The following is a 16491-nucleotide window of genomic DNA, read 5'->3' as shown; positions in this document are numbered from 1 at the left end:
TGGACAGAGGAGCTGAAGCTTTCATAGTTAAATTTGCTCATGGTGCACAAACAGGTAGAAATGTAACTTATGAAGAGAAATTGAGGCTGCGGAGAGATAGGAATAATTTAAGTGAGTGGGCAAAGATCTGGCAAATGTGGAAAAACGTGGTTGTCAGTTTTGGCAGGAAAATGAGTTAATGATCTAAATGGTGAGAGATTGCAAAAGGATCTGGGCATCTTAAAGTATGAATTACAAAAGGTTGGTACACAAGTAATTAGGAATGCTGATATGAAGTATTGTTTATTGCCTGGGAATTAAGTACAAAAGTAGGATGGTTATGTTTCATTCATATAGGACATTGAAGAAACCCCATCTCCTTATTTAAGGAAGGATATAAAGAAACGTTAATAGACTGCCTGGAATGGATATGTTGTTTAATAAGGAAAGATTGGACATGCTCGGTTTAATTCTGTTGGTGATTCCAAGAGTAAGAGGTAATTTGCTTGAAACATGGAAGACTTTGAGGGGTTTTGATGGAGTGGATGTGAAAGGATGTTTGGTTTTGTGGAAATACCGTATCTCGAACTAGTGATTGGTGGGGTCATTGTAAAAGGAAATGTTTTGCCCATTTCAGACTGATGAGAAATTATTTGAGAGTTGATAAAGATAGTGGAAGCAGAGTCTTTCAATATTTTAAGGCAAAGAGAAAAAGACTCAAAGCTGTTTGTGGTAGGCAGGAATGTAGAGTAATCAGATCAATTGTGATCATATTGAATGACAGGGCCAAGTGGTCTCATTCATTTGTTTGTATGTACATCATTAAACTGTGGATACCAGTAGTCTAAAATAAAAGCAAATTACTGGAAATTCTCAGCAGATATGGAGTGAGAAACAGTTATTTCATGTTCACAATTGAACACTTTGTGCCCAGTCAGTTCCAGTGGCTTACTGAACCTGTAACATTAACTCTGCTTTCTCTCCACAAAAGCTGCCAGGCCTGCTTAGTTTTTCTAGCAATTTCTGTTTTTGCCTTTTTGAAACTGTTCAGGCAGGGTCCACATCCAAAACTTCATTTTCTCTGCATACAGTAGTGGCCCTGTATTTCTAGTATTTTATGCCTTTTCGTTTTAGTAAAATTTCCATTAAATGTGGTCTCCAGCTGTTTTTTTTAATCTGAAGAATTTCTCCCAAATCGTCGCAGGTAGATAGGATAGTGAAGAAGGCGTTTGGTATGCCTTCCCTTATTGGTCAGAGTATTGAGCATAGGAGTCGGGAGGTCATGTTGCGGCTGCATGGGATATTGGTTAGGCCAGCATTTTAGAATATTGCATGCAATTCTGTTCTCCTTTTCTATCGGAAGGATGTTGTGAAATTTGAAAGGGTTCAAGAAAGATTTACAAGGATGTTGCCGGGGTTGGAGGATTTGAGCTGTAGGGAGAGGCTGAGTAGGCTGGCGCTGTTTTTCCTGGAGCGTCGGAGGCTGAGGGACAACCTTATGGAGGTTTATAAAATCACAAGGGGCGTGGATAGGATAAATAGACAAAGTCTGTTCCCTGGGGTCGGGGAGTCCAGAACTAGAGGGCATAAGTTGAGGGTGAGAGGGGAAAGATATAAGAGACCTAAGGGGCAACGTTTTCACGCAGAGGGTGGTGCGTATATGGAATGAGCTACCAGAGGAAGTTGTGAGGCTCCTACAATTGCAACATTTAAAAGCCATCTGGATGGGTAGATGAATAGGAAGGATTTAGAGGGATATGGGCCAAGTGCTAGCAAATGGAACTAGATTTGGTTGGGATATCTGGTCTGCATGGATGAGTTGGACCAAAGGGTCTGTTTCCGTGCTGTACATCTCTATGACTATAATTAGGCTAGTCAGCCCAAGAAGTTCAATCATCCCTACAGCACACACAACGCTCCTGTGTATCTTTTGGTTTGAACGTTGATCAATTATCACATTCACGCCATTACTGTATACAGGGAGTCTTGACTTGTGAATGTCTGACTTATGAACGCTTGTACTTATGAACAGATACTTTATATTGTCTAACTGTTGCGTTTTGACTTGCGTTTATGGGCTTGCAAATGGACTCAAACTGCATACTGAGGACTGCCTGTATTTAATATTTGAATGTTGTGTCAATTTGACAGTTAATATTTTTAATCAAGCTGTTGCCAATTTATCTATGAGTCAAATATCATAAATGTTTTGAACACTGTAACTGGGGATTTGGAAACCCAATGTTTGGCACTGGGAAAATGGTTGTCAAAATTACCATTTTTTGGTTTTGCTGGACAAAAACCCCTGTGCCCGATATGAGGTATTTGCTAGACAAAATCTGTGCCCTAGCTTACCTTTAGATCTCATCACATTTAGCTTTCTTCTTCATTCATAATTGTTTTGAAATAAAATTTTGCGCAATAGCATATTTTAAATCTGAATTATAGAATCATTAAGCACAGAAACAGACTCTTTGGTCCAACCAATCCATGCCGACCATAATCCCAAACTAAACTAGCTCCTCCTGTCTGCATTTGGCCCCAGTCCATCCAAACATTTCTTATTCATATACTTATCTAAATGTCTTTTAAATGTTGTAACTGTACCCGCATCCACCACTTCCTCTGTAAATTTATTCCATGCAAGAAATGCTGTCTCTATAAACAAAAAAAATTGTCCGTTGTCTTTTTAAAATCTTTCTCCTCTTACCTTAAAATGAGTTCTACAGCATTTATTAATGGTTTAAGTTGTGGTTCATGCTGACACCTGAAAGGCATGAATGATTTCTTGCTCTGTGCCTTGCTGCCCAATATGTCATTCTTACATTGAATGGATGCAGTTACTCAAGAGTCGTAAGCATTGCTTGAATTAGCAAATAGGTATTTATAAAATTCTGATCATTAATCTGTTCTTTTGGCTTGGTGGGTTAATTTATTACTTGATTTTGTATGATACTTGATATAATACTTACCGACTAGAAGATTGCATGCTTGTCTAATTTGACATAGAGCAGGATGGAATAGTAAGCGAGCAGATAGGCCTTCTATAATTGGCCTCAAAAGCTGATGTGTGTCGAAATAGCTGTGGTTTCCATTCATGGCTACTGCTTTTTAAACTTGAGAGAGTAAATGTAGAGTTAGATATTGGATTGCAGAAAAGTTGAGATTGTTTCTTAGCCAATTTTTGGCCATTTAAATGAAAATATTGAAAAGAGCTTGTCTGGTCATTTGGTAACATTTGAATGGATTTATCATGTTTATCTGGGCAACTTAGTACATTGAGTCATTACTAGTATTGAAGCTGTACTGAAGTTGTTTTGTTGTAGTCACAGCACCTTGCTGAGTATTGAATGACAGTCAGGAAGATGACAGGATCAAGCATTTTCTGTCTTGTTCGCTTTGGGAGCTTGCTTTGAGGCAGCATGCTTATGATAAGAATGAGTCCTTCATCTTTTTCATATTATTGCTTTCAGTATTTTTCAGTGACTTTTTGTTCCCTATTTTTGTATCCTTTATGTTGAATTCCAGATTGTATATTTATGAAAGAGAGATCTCAATACTGATCTCTGGGCAGTACCGCTATTTATAATCTCCAATCCGAAAGAAATATCTATTAACAATTTCTGTATCTTTTCTGTTCTTTAACTAATACCTGAATAATATTACAATGTTTTTGTTCTACCCAGAATTCTAATTTTAGCAGCATGTTACCGTGACAACATTTCATTGAGTTCTTTTTCAAAATCTTCAAACGTAGTAGCATTCATCAATCAGCTTGTATCCTCTACTTGTCTTCACCTATCCCCACTTCACCACCCTGCCCCTGCTTCTCATTTATCTGCAGCTCCCACCATAGCCATTCCCAGCCCTGAGGAAGGGTTACACATGAAATGTTGACTTCTCCACCTCCTGATACTGCCTGGCTTGCTGTGGTCTTCCAGCCTCCTGCCTGTCTTTCTTGTATCAAGACTTTCTCATTGTTTTGGTGTCGTACTGTTTCCGTATCCCCATATCAGTTGAAGCAAACACTCATCGACATAGTATGGCTCAAACTTCTTCATCTTTATTCTGAGCCCTGGAGAGGGAGACAGAGCGATTGCCATGTACACAAAGATAGGAGTTTTCAGTCTTCTCTTGAACACCAGATTCCTAAGGAATTATATAGTCGCATACAGGAAGCTGCATCCAAGTAAGGCAACATCTATATTGATTGGGTGACCGTTACAATCAGCGAGCATCAACAGTAAAAGTTAGGCCATCTGGCATTACAAATGGATGATCCTCACCAGCTCCTTGGATGCTGCCTGAACTGCTGTGCTCTTCCCGCACCACTAATCCAGAATCTGGTTTCCAGCATCTGCAGTTATTGTTTTTACCTTTTGATCCTCACCTCGTTAACTGGCATGACACAATGGATGTTCTTCACCTCGTTAAACCACTACCCTTGCCTCCAACACCTCATTGTTTTCTGCAAGTTCTTATCTGGTCAAAGTTATGCTAGCTGAGTCTTTGTCCTGCAGCCCGAAACTTAACTCTTTCCCTACCTGCTGATACCTTGTACACATCCTCATTGGTAAATTCTGTTAGAATTGCTAGATGTGATTTGCTTTTAGAGGTATCCACATGAGGTGAACATTATTTATCCTTTTTATAAGTTCAGCATTTTGTACTAAATAAAAAGTATCAAAGATCAATGGTAACAGGCTATCATCTGAGTTGGTTTTTAAAAATCTAAAGTTCCTTCAGATCTAGATAACCATACATGGGAGAAGTTAAAAGTTCTTAACAAAAACAAATTGATTTCTGCTTTTGTTTCTGATTCCTAGCATCCTCAGTTCTTTCAGTCTTATATTTAGTGGAAAGTTTGACACATTGCTTTGATTTGTTTCAGGAAAATGTTTGGTGGGAGTTTAAGGAGGCTCAAGTGATGCATAAGCACCCACATAAAGGATCGGTTTCTCTAATTTTTGGTACAATGTTTGGAAAAAAAAGGTTTTAATTCCAGAGATCTGATTGAAGTGACAAGATAGTTAAATTTGCAAATGTTGTACTTTTATAAATAAAAATTCAAAATATTTTCAGGTTTAAAACCTCATTTTATTTCCTATATATCTTCATTGAATGTTTACCTTTTTTAATCATTAGTATAGGGAAGCAAAAGCTATTTGTAGGAGACCATTGTTCTTTTTTAAAGTGATTAGCTTTTGTATGAATGTCGTACTTGCAGATGTTAATGAACTGTAGCGAATATAAAAAGATCACAGCAGGGAAGAGACTTGAACAAATCCTTACGACAGCTAAACTGTAATTAAACATAATAGTTTTAGTAGCCTAGAACCTTTTTCCTATCAGTTTTTATGATGAAATGAAATGGAAGTAACCTTTCTCAGTGAGCATTTGTGGCTTCAATGAAAATATAATAGTGGAGCATAACTTGTCTAAAAGTCCAGTACAAAAGTATTTTACTCATACTGCATCTGAAATGAGTAGCTATACTGAATGGTTTGCAGTTGTCAGGACATATTTGTGCTACAGTTTACCAATCTATGCTTCCACTGATTTCTAAATACATTTAAAGAAAGCTTTACCCTAGCTGGTTCATGATACCATTCATTCAAGTGGCTTGCCATTCCCCTTGCATTCTATACTATATGGTGTCAAACTCAAAAGGTGTGTGACAGCCCCATTCAGATCCATTTAGCAACTAGCTATTTTTCCCTTGCCTATTCTTCCACTTTACCATGTTTCTCAGCTTTGACCCTCAACACAGTAATGCACTCTGACTGAAATTAGAACTAGCTCTTAATCCCTGTTCTTGTGTATTCTTGAAAATACAAAATGTCTCACTTCCAGACTTCTGTCTTTCTGCTTGTGACTCATACAATCATGAGATTCCTACAGTGCAGAAGCAGGCCATTCAGCCCATTGAGTCCTCACTGACCCTCTGGAGAGTATTCCATCGAGACCTACCTCCCTAGTGTATCCCTGTAACCCTGCATTTCACCTAATCTACACATCACTCAATGATATCGCTGGGCACTATGGACAATTTAGCATGGCCAAACCACCTGACCCAGAGGGAAACCAGAGCACTCACAGACACTGGGATAATGTGCAAACTCCACACAAACAGTCGCCCAAAGATGGAATCTGGTGGTGTGAGGCAGCAGTGCTAACCACCATTTTAAATGAGCAAGTTTCCTCTAGTTAAACGTTTAAGATCAAAACCATACTTTCCAGTTCCAACCTGGAATCCACGCCTTCACATGTGGTGAAACTGACTACAAAAAAGTTACAAAACTGGAAATCTTAAATTAAAACATGCTGAAACTGGGTGCATTTTAATGAAACAATTTGAAATACTCACTCACTTATTCTTTGCAGGCATCCACTATGCATTTTCTGTTTTTATTTCAGTCTATTTGCAAAGTTGGCATTCTACTCATGCCCAAGCTATGATCCTGATTCTTCATCACAAACAATAGATTCTTTAGCCTATGGCAAAACATCGTTTCGTGCATCTACTCCTGATGCTGTTGTGTTCTTTTGCCATATTCAAAGGCCAGTGGCATATCTGTAATGTCCCTGGAATAATAATCTAGAACACCAAGCTAATGCTGTGTGGACATGTTTGAATCTCACCATGGCAGATGGTGAAATTTGAATTCAGTAAAAATCTGGAAATGAAAGTTAGCCTAATGTCATCCACTGTCGATGGCTGTAAAAATCCATCTGATTCACTGATGTCCTTCGGAGAAGGAAATCTGTTGTTGTTACCTGGTCTAGCCTAAGTGCGATTCCAGTCCCATTGCAATGTGATTGACTCTTAACTGCCCTCTGAAGTGGCCATATCCACTCCATCAAGAACGGTTAGAGTTGGTGTTAAATTCTGGCCCAGCCAATGAAACCACCCGCATTCCATGAACAAATTAGTCATCAGTACTAAGTGTTACTCAATGCTTACCCTTATACTTGCTTATCTGTTTTGGACATCCAGGTCCCCTCATTTTAAAATTTTCAGCTAATTTTTCAATTCCTTCAAAACTAACCACTATCTGTGAAACTTCCATCCAGTACAACTGGATTCTGTTAAGAGTCCAGATTGTTTGTAATTGCTCAGACCGTTCCTGTTAGGGTTTGCAGCCTTCTGAAATCTAAACTGAATTATAACCTTGCTGTGACTGTAAATGATTTTAATTCTTTTGTTTCTGTTGCAATGTTCGAGTTCTATGTGACTTCTGAATTATTGTGGCATAATGCCTTCTCGTGTGAACTGAACAACTTAATTTCTGGCAGCATGGTGACATGAATACAAGTGCTGAAAGAGAATAGGTTACTTTGCTATAAATGTTGTTCTTGGAAACTTGTGTGTTTTTAATATGTCTGAGAAAAATCGCTTCTCGTATAGTGTTCAAGTGTTATTGAGGGTTCCAACCTTGTGCTAATACGTAGTTACAAATAATGACTGGCTGGTACATTATGTATTTGGTTCATTTTGTCTATATGTATATTTTAAACAATGATGGGGAGGAGCCAGTGTTGGACTGGAGTGGACAAAGTTAAAAATCACACAACATGAACTATCTGATGAAGAAGCAGCACTCTGAAAGTTAGTGCTTCTAAGTAAACCTGTTAGACTACAACCTGGTGTTGTGATTTTTAACTTTATACAATAATGGTATTGTGCATTTCGTGCAAGCCTGCACGCAACTACCTCGCAATTGTTTAGTATCACTCGGGCAGTAGTGTTCTGCTTCTGCACAGAGATTGTGAGCAGCTATCGCAAGGAATCCTCTTCCTTCTTTTTGCCTTAGCCACAAAATAGGGGCTATTCTTAGCTCTATAAGTTTCTGCCTACTGGGCAATATATTTGTGAAAATAAAAAACGCAAAATATTGGAAAAATACACTGGCTTTAAGGGGGACAGAGTTGAGAGCGTGCACCATTTGTCAAAATTGAAAGAAATTACAACTAAACAGCATTTCAAAAGTCTGAAGAATTCTTATTCCATATAGCTATTTGTTCTACAAATTCTGCCTGGTCCATTGACTGTTTCCAGTGCTTTCAAATATTTTTATTTTCCAGTATTGTGCTTTCTCAGCATTTAAAGCAAAGCAAAATAAAGGAGGGAGAATACGCATGAGAAAATAATTAACCTTCTCAAGTATTTGAGTAGAAACAGGAAAAGATTAAATGGAGGGTATAATATTTGGGCAGCACGGTAGCACAGTGGTTAGCACTGCTGCCTCACAGCGCCAGAGACCCGGGTTCAATTCCCGCCTAAGGTGACTGTGTGGAGTTTGCACATTCTCCCTGTGTCTGCGTGGGTTTCCTCCGGGTGCTCCGGTTTCCTCCCACAGTCCAAAGATGTGCAGGTCAGGTGAATTGGCCATGCTAAATTGCCCATAGTGTTAGGTAAGGGGTAAATGTAGGGGTATGGTTGCGCTTCGGCGGGGCGGTGTGGACTTGTTGGGCCGAAGGGCCTGTTTCCACACTGTAAGTAATCTAATCTAATATAGTGAGTGAAATCTACAACAGAATATGCAACAGAATAGAGTTTGATGTAGGTGAAGAGAGTGGCAAAAGTAAACAGCTTGCAAAGGAGATTTACTCAAAGAATGCACCTATTTTAAATGGAGTCTAAAACGAAGGCTCCCATCCAATGTGCCATTCTTTTCCTTGTACTACCGTCCATCCTAATCCAACCCACCGATAACCAGCATTTTACCTTTATGGTCACTTGGGAGCTATCTTAAATGATAAACATATCTTGAATTTGAGTATTCAAAGAATATACAAAGCAGTTATCAAACTGTACAGCAGTTCGTAAGTGGCTTCTACTGCAGTAATCATTTAACCACACTTTAGAAAGGGAAGCAACATCTACTATGGTTACTAGGTCTCTGTAGACACTTAAGGTGTTACATCACTTCATTTTTTTCTCCTATAAATACAGTATTGAGAACTGACTGGAAATTCTGGGCACTTTGTAGCTTAACAGTAAAGTCTGTAAGGTATATTTTTATCAGCCATGCTCATTTGTACAATATGCATTTTTGCTAGCAAGGATGTTAGTTCATGGCCTCAGTAAATGTTTTTAATTATTTTTTGCACAAATATCTGAAGTTTGATGTGACTGTGTTATCTAGTTTTTTTTGCGTTTAAAGAAAAACAAATGGTTAACAATATTGATGTGACCGTAATTTTCCATCAGAGATTATTCCTTAATAGTTGGTGCTTGAACTTGATGTGTCATTAAAACAAAATCTTTTATTCAGAAATAAAATATTTAGAAAATGTGCATCTTTGTATACTTTTGAATTTGACATAAACGAAATTCACTTTTTCAAGAATATCTTTTGTGTGGCAGGTGGTTTGGGGTGCTTTTGTGTATTTCTGATAAGATTATATGTGCCACCTTTTCACTCCTGATATGGAGGTGTCGGTGTTGGACTGGGGTGAGCAAAGTTAAAAATCACACTTTACCAGGTTATAGTCCAACAGGTTGATTTGAAAGTACTAGCATTTGGAGCGCTGCTCCTTCATCAGGAAGCTGTGGAGTAGGATCATAAGACACAGAATTTACTGCAGGTGGGGTAGTCCGTCCAATGTCCTGGTCATAAACTAGTCTTTTTTAAACATGGCTGTTTTTGGAATATTGACATGGCCGGCAAGGTGGTGGTTAGCACTGCTACTTCACAGCAGCAGTACCCCGGGTTTGATTCCAGCCTCAAGTGACTATGGAATTTGCATGTTCTCTGCCAGGTGTTCTGCTTTCCTCCCATAATCCAAAGATGTGCAGGCCAGGTGGATTGCCATGTTAAATTGTCCGTAGTGTCCAGGGATGTGTAGGCTAGGTAGATTAGCCATAGTAATTGTGGGATTATGGGGTTAGGGTGAGGGAGCTGGGTCTGGGTGAGTTGATACAGACTCTATGTGCAGAATGGCCTGTTTCCATGCTGTAGGGATTCTATGATTTTGAGTCTGTGTTTCCAAAGTTACACACTAATTGCATTGCAGTAATAGCTATGAAGTGCTTAGGGATAAAAGTACTCCATAAAATGTTTCTATAACATATGGCAGTTGGGAAGACAATCACAAAACTGTTCGTCATACAGACTATGGAGCCTGTAAATTATCTGATCATCATGTTGCTATTTGCCACAAAACTGACTATACTTGCAAGCTGATTGTATTTGAAAATGATGTTTCAAAATCTATTAAAAATTATAGATCACTGTTTCCTGTTGTTCTAAAAAAAATTGCCTTGATCCTAGAACATTTGAGAGTGGATTTTGGGTGGGAGGCAGGCGGAGACTTGGGGTGGCAAGGGATAAGAGCAGAGACATTTCTAGTTGGAGAGAACTGTTTGAACATGAAAACATTTATCTTTTCTCCAAGGTTTCTGGCTAGCAATCGGGCCCCAAGACCAACTGGTTAGGTATAAGGATTTAAAGAGGGCATGGTACTATCAGACAGAGCTTCAAGGTAACCATTGCTGTATTGGAACTTGTGAAATTTTCAGCTCCAGACTACAGTTTGGGAAGACCAAGTATAGATTGGTTCAAACAGAAATAAATTTGCCGCAAAGGTAACAATGGAACATTGTTTATTAAAACAATGCTGATTAAAATTCATTCATGGGATATGGACATCACTGGCTAGGCCAGCCTTTATTGCTCATCATAAAGTGCAGTTAAGAATCAACAACATTGCTGTGGGTCACATGTAGGCGAGACCAGGTAAGGGTATCCTTTCTCACAACTGCTTTTCTCAGATCCCAATCCTTCTAATCCAATCTCTTGTACATTCATATACCCTCTGACATTCTGGTCATGGGGCTTGGAATGATCTCTGCTCAGTGAAGGGCTCAGTTTTACCCTGTTACATCTCCACCTCAATGAATTTTGGGCAGGGCATATCATTGAACTCTCCTGTCAAAACCTGTCTCCCATCTCCAGTACTCTCTGGCCTCTTACCTCCTCTTTATCCTTTCACAATGAACTGTCAGTGTGATATCAGCCACCCCAAATTTCTCTTTGAAGTTACTTCATTCCATCCTTTCACGTCTAAACCTCACTTTGCTATTAGATCAGTGTTGTGATGCTTTTGTTTTCTGACATATAGACTTCTACCATGCAGATCCTGAGTTCCAACTCTCAGATACTCCTTCCAATCTGCCCCCTCCGGGCTATGTACTTCAAGTAATTGAAGTCGCTGACATTGTTTCCTCTGTAAATCATTGATACACAGCTTCACACCTTACAGTTCCCCAAACCTGAACTAATAGTCTGCTTTTATCTTAGTATGCTTGTTCTTCTATCCCACTTACTTCTATTCTTCCTTGCATCAGCAGTTCCAAAGAATTATTGTTAACTTTTGTTCAGAATTATTGGGAATCAGTGATGTATTTCTCCACAGAAGTTGTCAGACCAGTTGGGTTTCTCCAGCACTTTGTTCTACTTCATATGTTCAGCATCTACAATATTTTGCTTTTATTTAATATTGGTGAAGTAAGTTGTTGTCTGTTTATAATATTTTTAAATTCACGAGGGCTGACGTATTGAAGGTTGCTTATATTGTTTATATTGATTGATTGTTTGTTTGTTTATATTATTTTTACTTGACTTCTCCCTTCATCTCAGCTGCTGGCATCTGGTTCTCAGTGCTTGATCCTTTCAAAAGTTTCAACTAAGTAATTACTGTCTCTATATGATCTCTGTGAATGAATTTTGGTGTGGTTTAATTGTTTGGAATGGCAATGGAATGTTAGGGGGATTTAGTGATTGTACAGATTAATGTTTTCCTCACTTGAACATGCTGAATAGCCATCAATAGAAGGAACACTTTTTAACCCTCTCCTTAGCAGTAACGAGCTAAGCCCAAGTGTAGCATAATTGCCATACCTAAATTGTGATCACTTAATGGATCATAAATGGGTAATTAAGCCAGTGACTTCATCAATTTGCTAAGCAATTGGTCACATTCATGAGTCATATACATAGTCATGCGTGTTTTTTTTTAATTGTTAAGTGCTTTAACAGTGCTTGGATCAGTGTTCTGTTTTGGGGGGCTTTTCTCCAAGCAATAAATAAGGATGAGACAAATGTGCAGATGCCTACAGAAACTGAAAATTATAAGACAAGCAGGAAATCAGGAACTAGTAGTTCAGTTTTTTTGGATTTTAAAACCTGAAGATTTGTGAGATGACGGAAAGAAAGAAGCATGGAGAATTTGTGCAGATTCCAACCACAACCGCTAATTCCTGTACAATTCCTCATGTAAGTGTATACTTTTCTGAAATTGAAATCCAGACGATGGAACTAATCTGGGATAATAGCACTGGTATATTAAGTTGATTTAAGTGAAGTGCACACTTGAATAAGTTGGCCTTTTGAGTACATACCTTTAATACTGAAGTGCAAGGTACGAGTTGGATGTTGCACAATACGCATTTTTCTTGTTGGAAAGAGCAGTTTTGCATCTGAGATTAAACTTACGTCATCCATTCTAGAGCCTTCAGCACATCAAAGCTGGGGTTTGCATCTAATGTGTAGTGTACTGTGGAGTTGATTTTCTGTAGATAAAATTGGAAACTTTGAATATTCATAAAAAAGTGAATACAAATCAGATGAGTGTAGATTTGTTGTCTGTCTGTCTCTCTCCATTGTGTTAAGCACAGATGTTTTAGTGTTTGGAATCTGTAATGCCACAAAAATCAAGAGAGTGCTGCGGTCGAAACTGTGAAGGGAGGCTCATCTGCCTGTGGGTTGGCTCCATAATTTGCTGCAGAGAACTTGAACCAGTGGTGATTTTTCGTACCAATCCCAGGAATAATGGTGCACATTTCCAATTATTCACACCCCTGGAAACAGCTGCCTAAAAAATTTTCATTTTGCACACAGATAAAAACCCGGCCACAAACTTTGTGTTGAAGAGGAACTATTCTGAGTCTGCTGGTAAGATATACTGTGTTTGTGATGAACGGTGTAATACGTACGAGAGCTTCAGAATCAACTTATTCTTGGCTGCAGGAATGCAGCAGGTGCATTGTCTGATGTTTGGGCTTTTGAATGTGAAAAATGCGTTGCTTTTAATTAAAAAAAACTAAATTCCCTTGTCCTTTTTTGTATCCACTACACTCTTCCATGATACTTAACTGTCTCTTTTGATTTCTTTCAATTTATGCTATGTTTTTTTATTTCATTCTCTGTCTTTGCTGACCTTATACAGGATGCCCTGTTTACACTGGAGCCTTTATGCCAGTGCAAACTGTGCCAAAAAATGTTTCCAGTGTGAAATGGCTGTTCTAGCACAGCTGTGGTGTAGCACTTAATTTTCAACCGGAACGTTGGCAATGTTGACATTTTCTCACTATAATACTGGAATAGCTGTTCAATTGGCCCATGATGTATCTTGGAAACGTGCATTTACATCATGATACAGGCACATGATGCAAATTTTCTTTTCTGGGCAACTCTGTGCTTTGCATGTAACCTGTATTGTGCGTTGCACTGCTATGATGCGATGTTAAGGAAATAGTTCTGCTTTATGCCTGGAGGAAATTGATACAACTCAGTAAGTGCAGTTTGAGCAGCAAGCAACATGTGTAATGAGTCAAACCTAAACGTTTTCATAGCATTTCATTTCATGTACTTTTGGACACAATTTAGTGTAAAATGTCATCTAATTTTCAGTAGTTTCATTATGCTTTCCAGTAAAATGAATAACTCTTTTGGGAAAAAGGGCACAGTTAAATACTGTTGAAGCCAAAGCGTAAAGATTATTAGTACTTTAATATTTTCAGCCCAAAATGTCCAAAAAGATGACATTTCCATTAGAATAAGAAATAATTTTCTTAATTGTTTGGTTGGGACAAGTGTTAAAACTAGTCTATCTGTGCAAGTATACTATTTTTACTGATTTTATTTATGAAATGTACAAATATATCACTGTTGTTTGTATGTAATTTGGCCTCAGTTCAACTGTTTCAATGGTAGAGGACAACCATGTGTGTGTACTTACTGTATTCACAATAAGTAATATGCTGAAACCTGCTAAATGTTTACTAAAACTACTGGTTTCTGTTGAGATTGCTATGTGTTCAGTAAAATGCAATGCACTGTTGCACGTGCACTTATGTCATCGTGTGTTGGATTTTTATTTTATATTGACTGAATTTTGTAGTGAAATTGTATTTTTAGTTTTAATATTTAATCCTCTATCAACAGCTTGCTTCGTGTTTTACTAAAAAAAAATTGTCAAATTATTTGTTTACAAACTGCAGATTGCACCCCCTTAATCGGCCATTTTTTGAGACTGGGGCAATACTGGACTTTGGGAGGTTGAGTTAGAGTCAAAGAGATGGTAAATGCATGTCAATCGGTTTAGTACCATGATTAGTGCCTGAAGTCCTGATGAGAGTTTTTAAGGCATCAAAACTATCCAAGTGCATTCAAAGCAAAAAATATTTTGTTACAATTGGATAAGCACTTCACTTGGATTTGCGTCAATCATATGGCTAATAGATTAATAATTTTCCAATTGGACACCAGAAACGGGATTCAGGGTATCAAAACTGGACAAAGTGCAACAAAAAGTAATGAGTAAAGATCAATGCTGAGGAAAGGTACTGAGATTGCAGAGTGTTGAATTATGGAGGTTCAACCTATACTTTGCTCAGTGTTGCTAGAAATAGTGTTGGTCATAAATTCAAAAATATAATTGCTGTTGTTATTCTTGTCACCATCCAATTCAAGTCAGAAGAAAATTGTTCTTAAACTTGCTATTTCAGACTGAAGTTGAAAGTTCAGTAATTGTTGATATGTATTTACTTGACAGCACAGTTAAATGCATTCTTAGACATAACTAAGTAATGGCCACTTAGCCAGCCAGCAATTAATACAAATAGAAGTTGGCCTTTTTCATAGAATCATAGAGATGTACAGCATGGAACCAGACCCTTTGGTCCATACCGACCAGATATCCCAACTCGATCTAGTCCCACCTGCCAGCATCCAGCCCGTATCCCTCCAGATGCCTTTTAAATGTTGTAATTGTACTAGCCTCCACCACTTCCTCTGGCAGATCATTCCATACACATATCACCCTCTGTCTGAAAACGTTGCCTCTTAGGTCTCTTTTATATCTTTCCCCCCTCACCCTAAACCTATGCCCTCTAGTTCTGGACTCCACGACCCCAGGGAAAAGACTTTGTCTATTTATCCTATCCATGACCCTCATGATTTTATAAACCTCTATAAGGTCACCCCTCAGCCTCTGACGCTCCAGGGAAAACCGCCCCAACCTATTCAATCTCTTCCTATAGGTCAAATCTTCCAAGCCTGGCAACATCCTTGTAAATCTTTTCTGAACCCTTTCAAGTTTCACAACATCTTTCCAATAGGAAGGAGACCAGAATTGCTGTATTATTTTCATGTTTGTTTTGAGTAGTGTTACTTAAATACAAACAAAAAAATTGCTGGAAAAGCTCAGCAGGTCTGGCAGCATTTATGAAGAGAAGTCGGAGTTAACTTTTCCTCAGACCTTTCCTCAGAACCCTGTCGTCTTGTGAATTTTAATTAACAGAGCACCGACAGCCTTTTGATGAATGATAATTCAATATTCCTATGCGTTGTGTAGAAAAGTACCTTCTGATTTCACTTCTCAATGACTGTTTCTGTTTTAACATTATTTCCATGTTCTGTCTGAGATAACAAGATTACTGACCAGATCTGCCTGCCTTCATTTCAGTCAAGATTCCCAACTAACTTGATCTTGTTTATAGGTTTGGAGGAGTCTTGGGTATTTGAGTGAGTTTGTGGAATTTTGGCTGGTTTGTTTTTATTCATTCATGGGATGAGGGCGTCACTGGCTAGGTTAGCATTTATTGCTCATCTGTAATTGCCCAGAGGGCAGTTGAGAGTCAACCACATAGCTGTGGGTCTAGAGTTACATGTAGGCAAAAATGAGGACTGCAGATGCTGGAAATCAGAGTCTAGATTAGAGTGGTGCTGGAAAAGCACAGCAGGTCAGGCAGCATTCGAGGAGCAGGAAAATGGATGTTTCGGGCGAAACACTTCATCAGGAATGAAGGCTGGGAGCCTTCATGGTGAAGAGATAAATGGAAGGGGGTGGGGCTGGGGTGAAGGTAGCAAAGAGTACAATGGGTGTATGGGGGTGGGGATGAAGGTGATGGGCCAGAGAGGAGTGTGGCACGGATAGGTGGGAAGGAAGATTGGCATGTAGGACAGTCATGAGGATGGTGCTGAGCTGGAAGGTTGGAACTGGGTTAAGATGCGAGGGGAAATGAGGAAACTGGTTAAGTCCACATTGATGCCCTGGGATTGAAGTGTTCCGAGGCGGAAGATGAGGCATTCTTCTCCAGGTGTTGGGTGGTGAGGGAGTGGCGGTGGAGGAGGCCCAGGACCTGCATGTCCTCAGCAGAGTGGGAGGGGGAGTTGAAATGTTGGGCCAAGTGGCGATGGGGTTGATTGGTGCGGGTGATCCGGA

At 38.9% G+C, this 16491-nt stretch overlaps 1 protein-coding gene across 3 annotated transcripts in view; it reads left to right on the top strand.

Moving 5' to 3' along the window:
• The window catches only part of LOC122560192 (disks large-associated protein 4-like), a 590484-nt gene that overhangs the window by 547296 nt on the left and 26697 nt on the right, over positions 1-16491 (top strand). For 2 of the 3 annotated variants that reach the window (XM_043710586.2, XM_087994822.1), the window contains one exon: positions 12885-12938. The exons of the other annotated variant lie outside the window; for it this stretch is intronic. In XM_043710586.2, coding sequence (XP_043566521.1) covers positions 12885-12938 — 54 coding nt within the window. The remainder of the gene's footprint in view (positions 1-12884; positions 12939-16491) is intronic. 3 annotated transcript variants of the gene reach the window in all.

Source organism: Chiloscyllium plagiosum, unplaced genomic scaffold (assembly GCF_037043375.1).
Source record: "Chiloscyllium plagiosum isolate Xiang-an unplaced genomic scaffold, Cpla_swu_hap1 HiC_scaffold_15, whole genome shotgun sequence".
Taxonomy (NCBI): domain Eukaryota; kingdom Metazoa; phylum Chordata; class Chondrichthyes; order Orectolobiformes; family Hemiscylliidae; genus Chiloscyllium; species Chiloscyllium plagiosum.
Note: the sequence above shows the minus strand (reverse complement) of the source record. Positions and strands in the feature narration are given on the sequence as shown.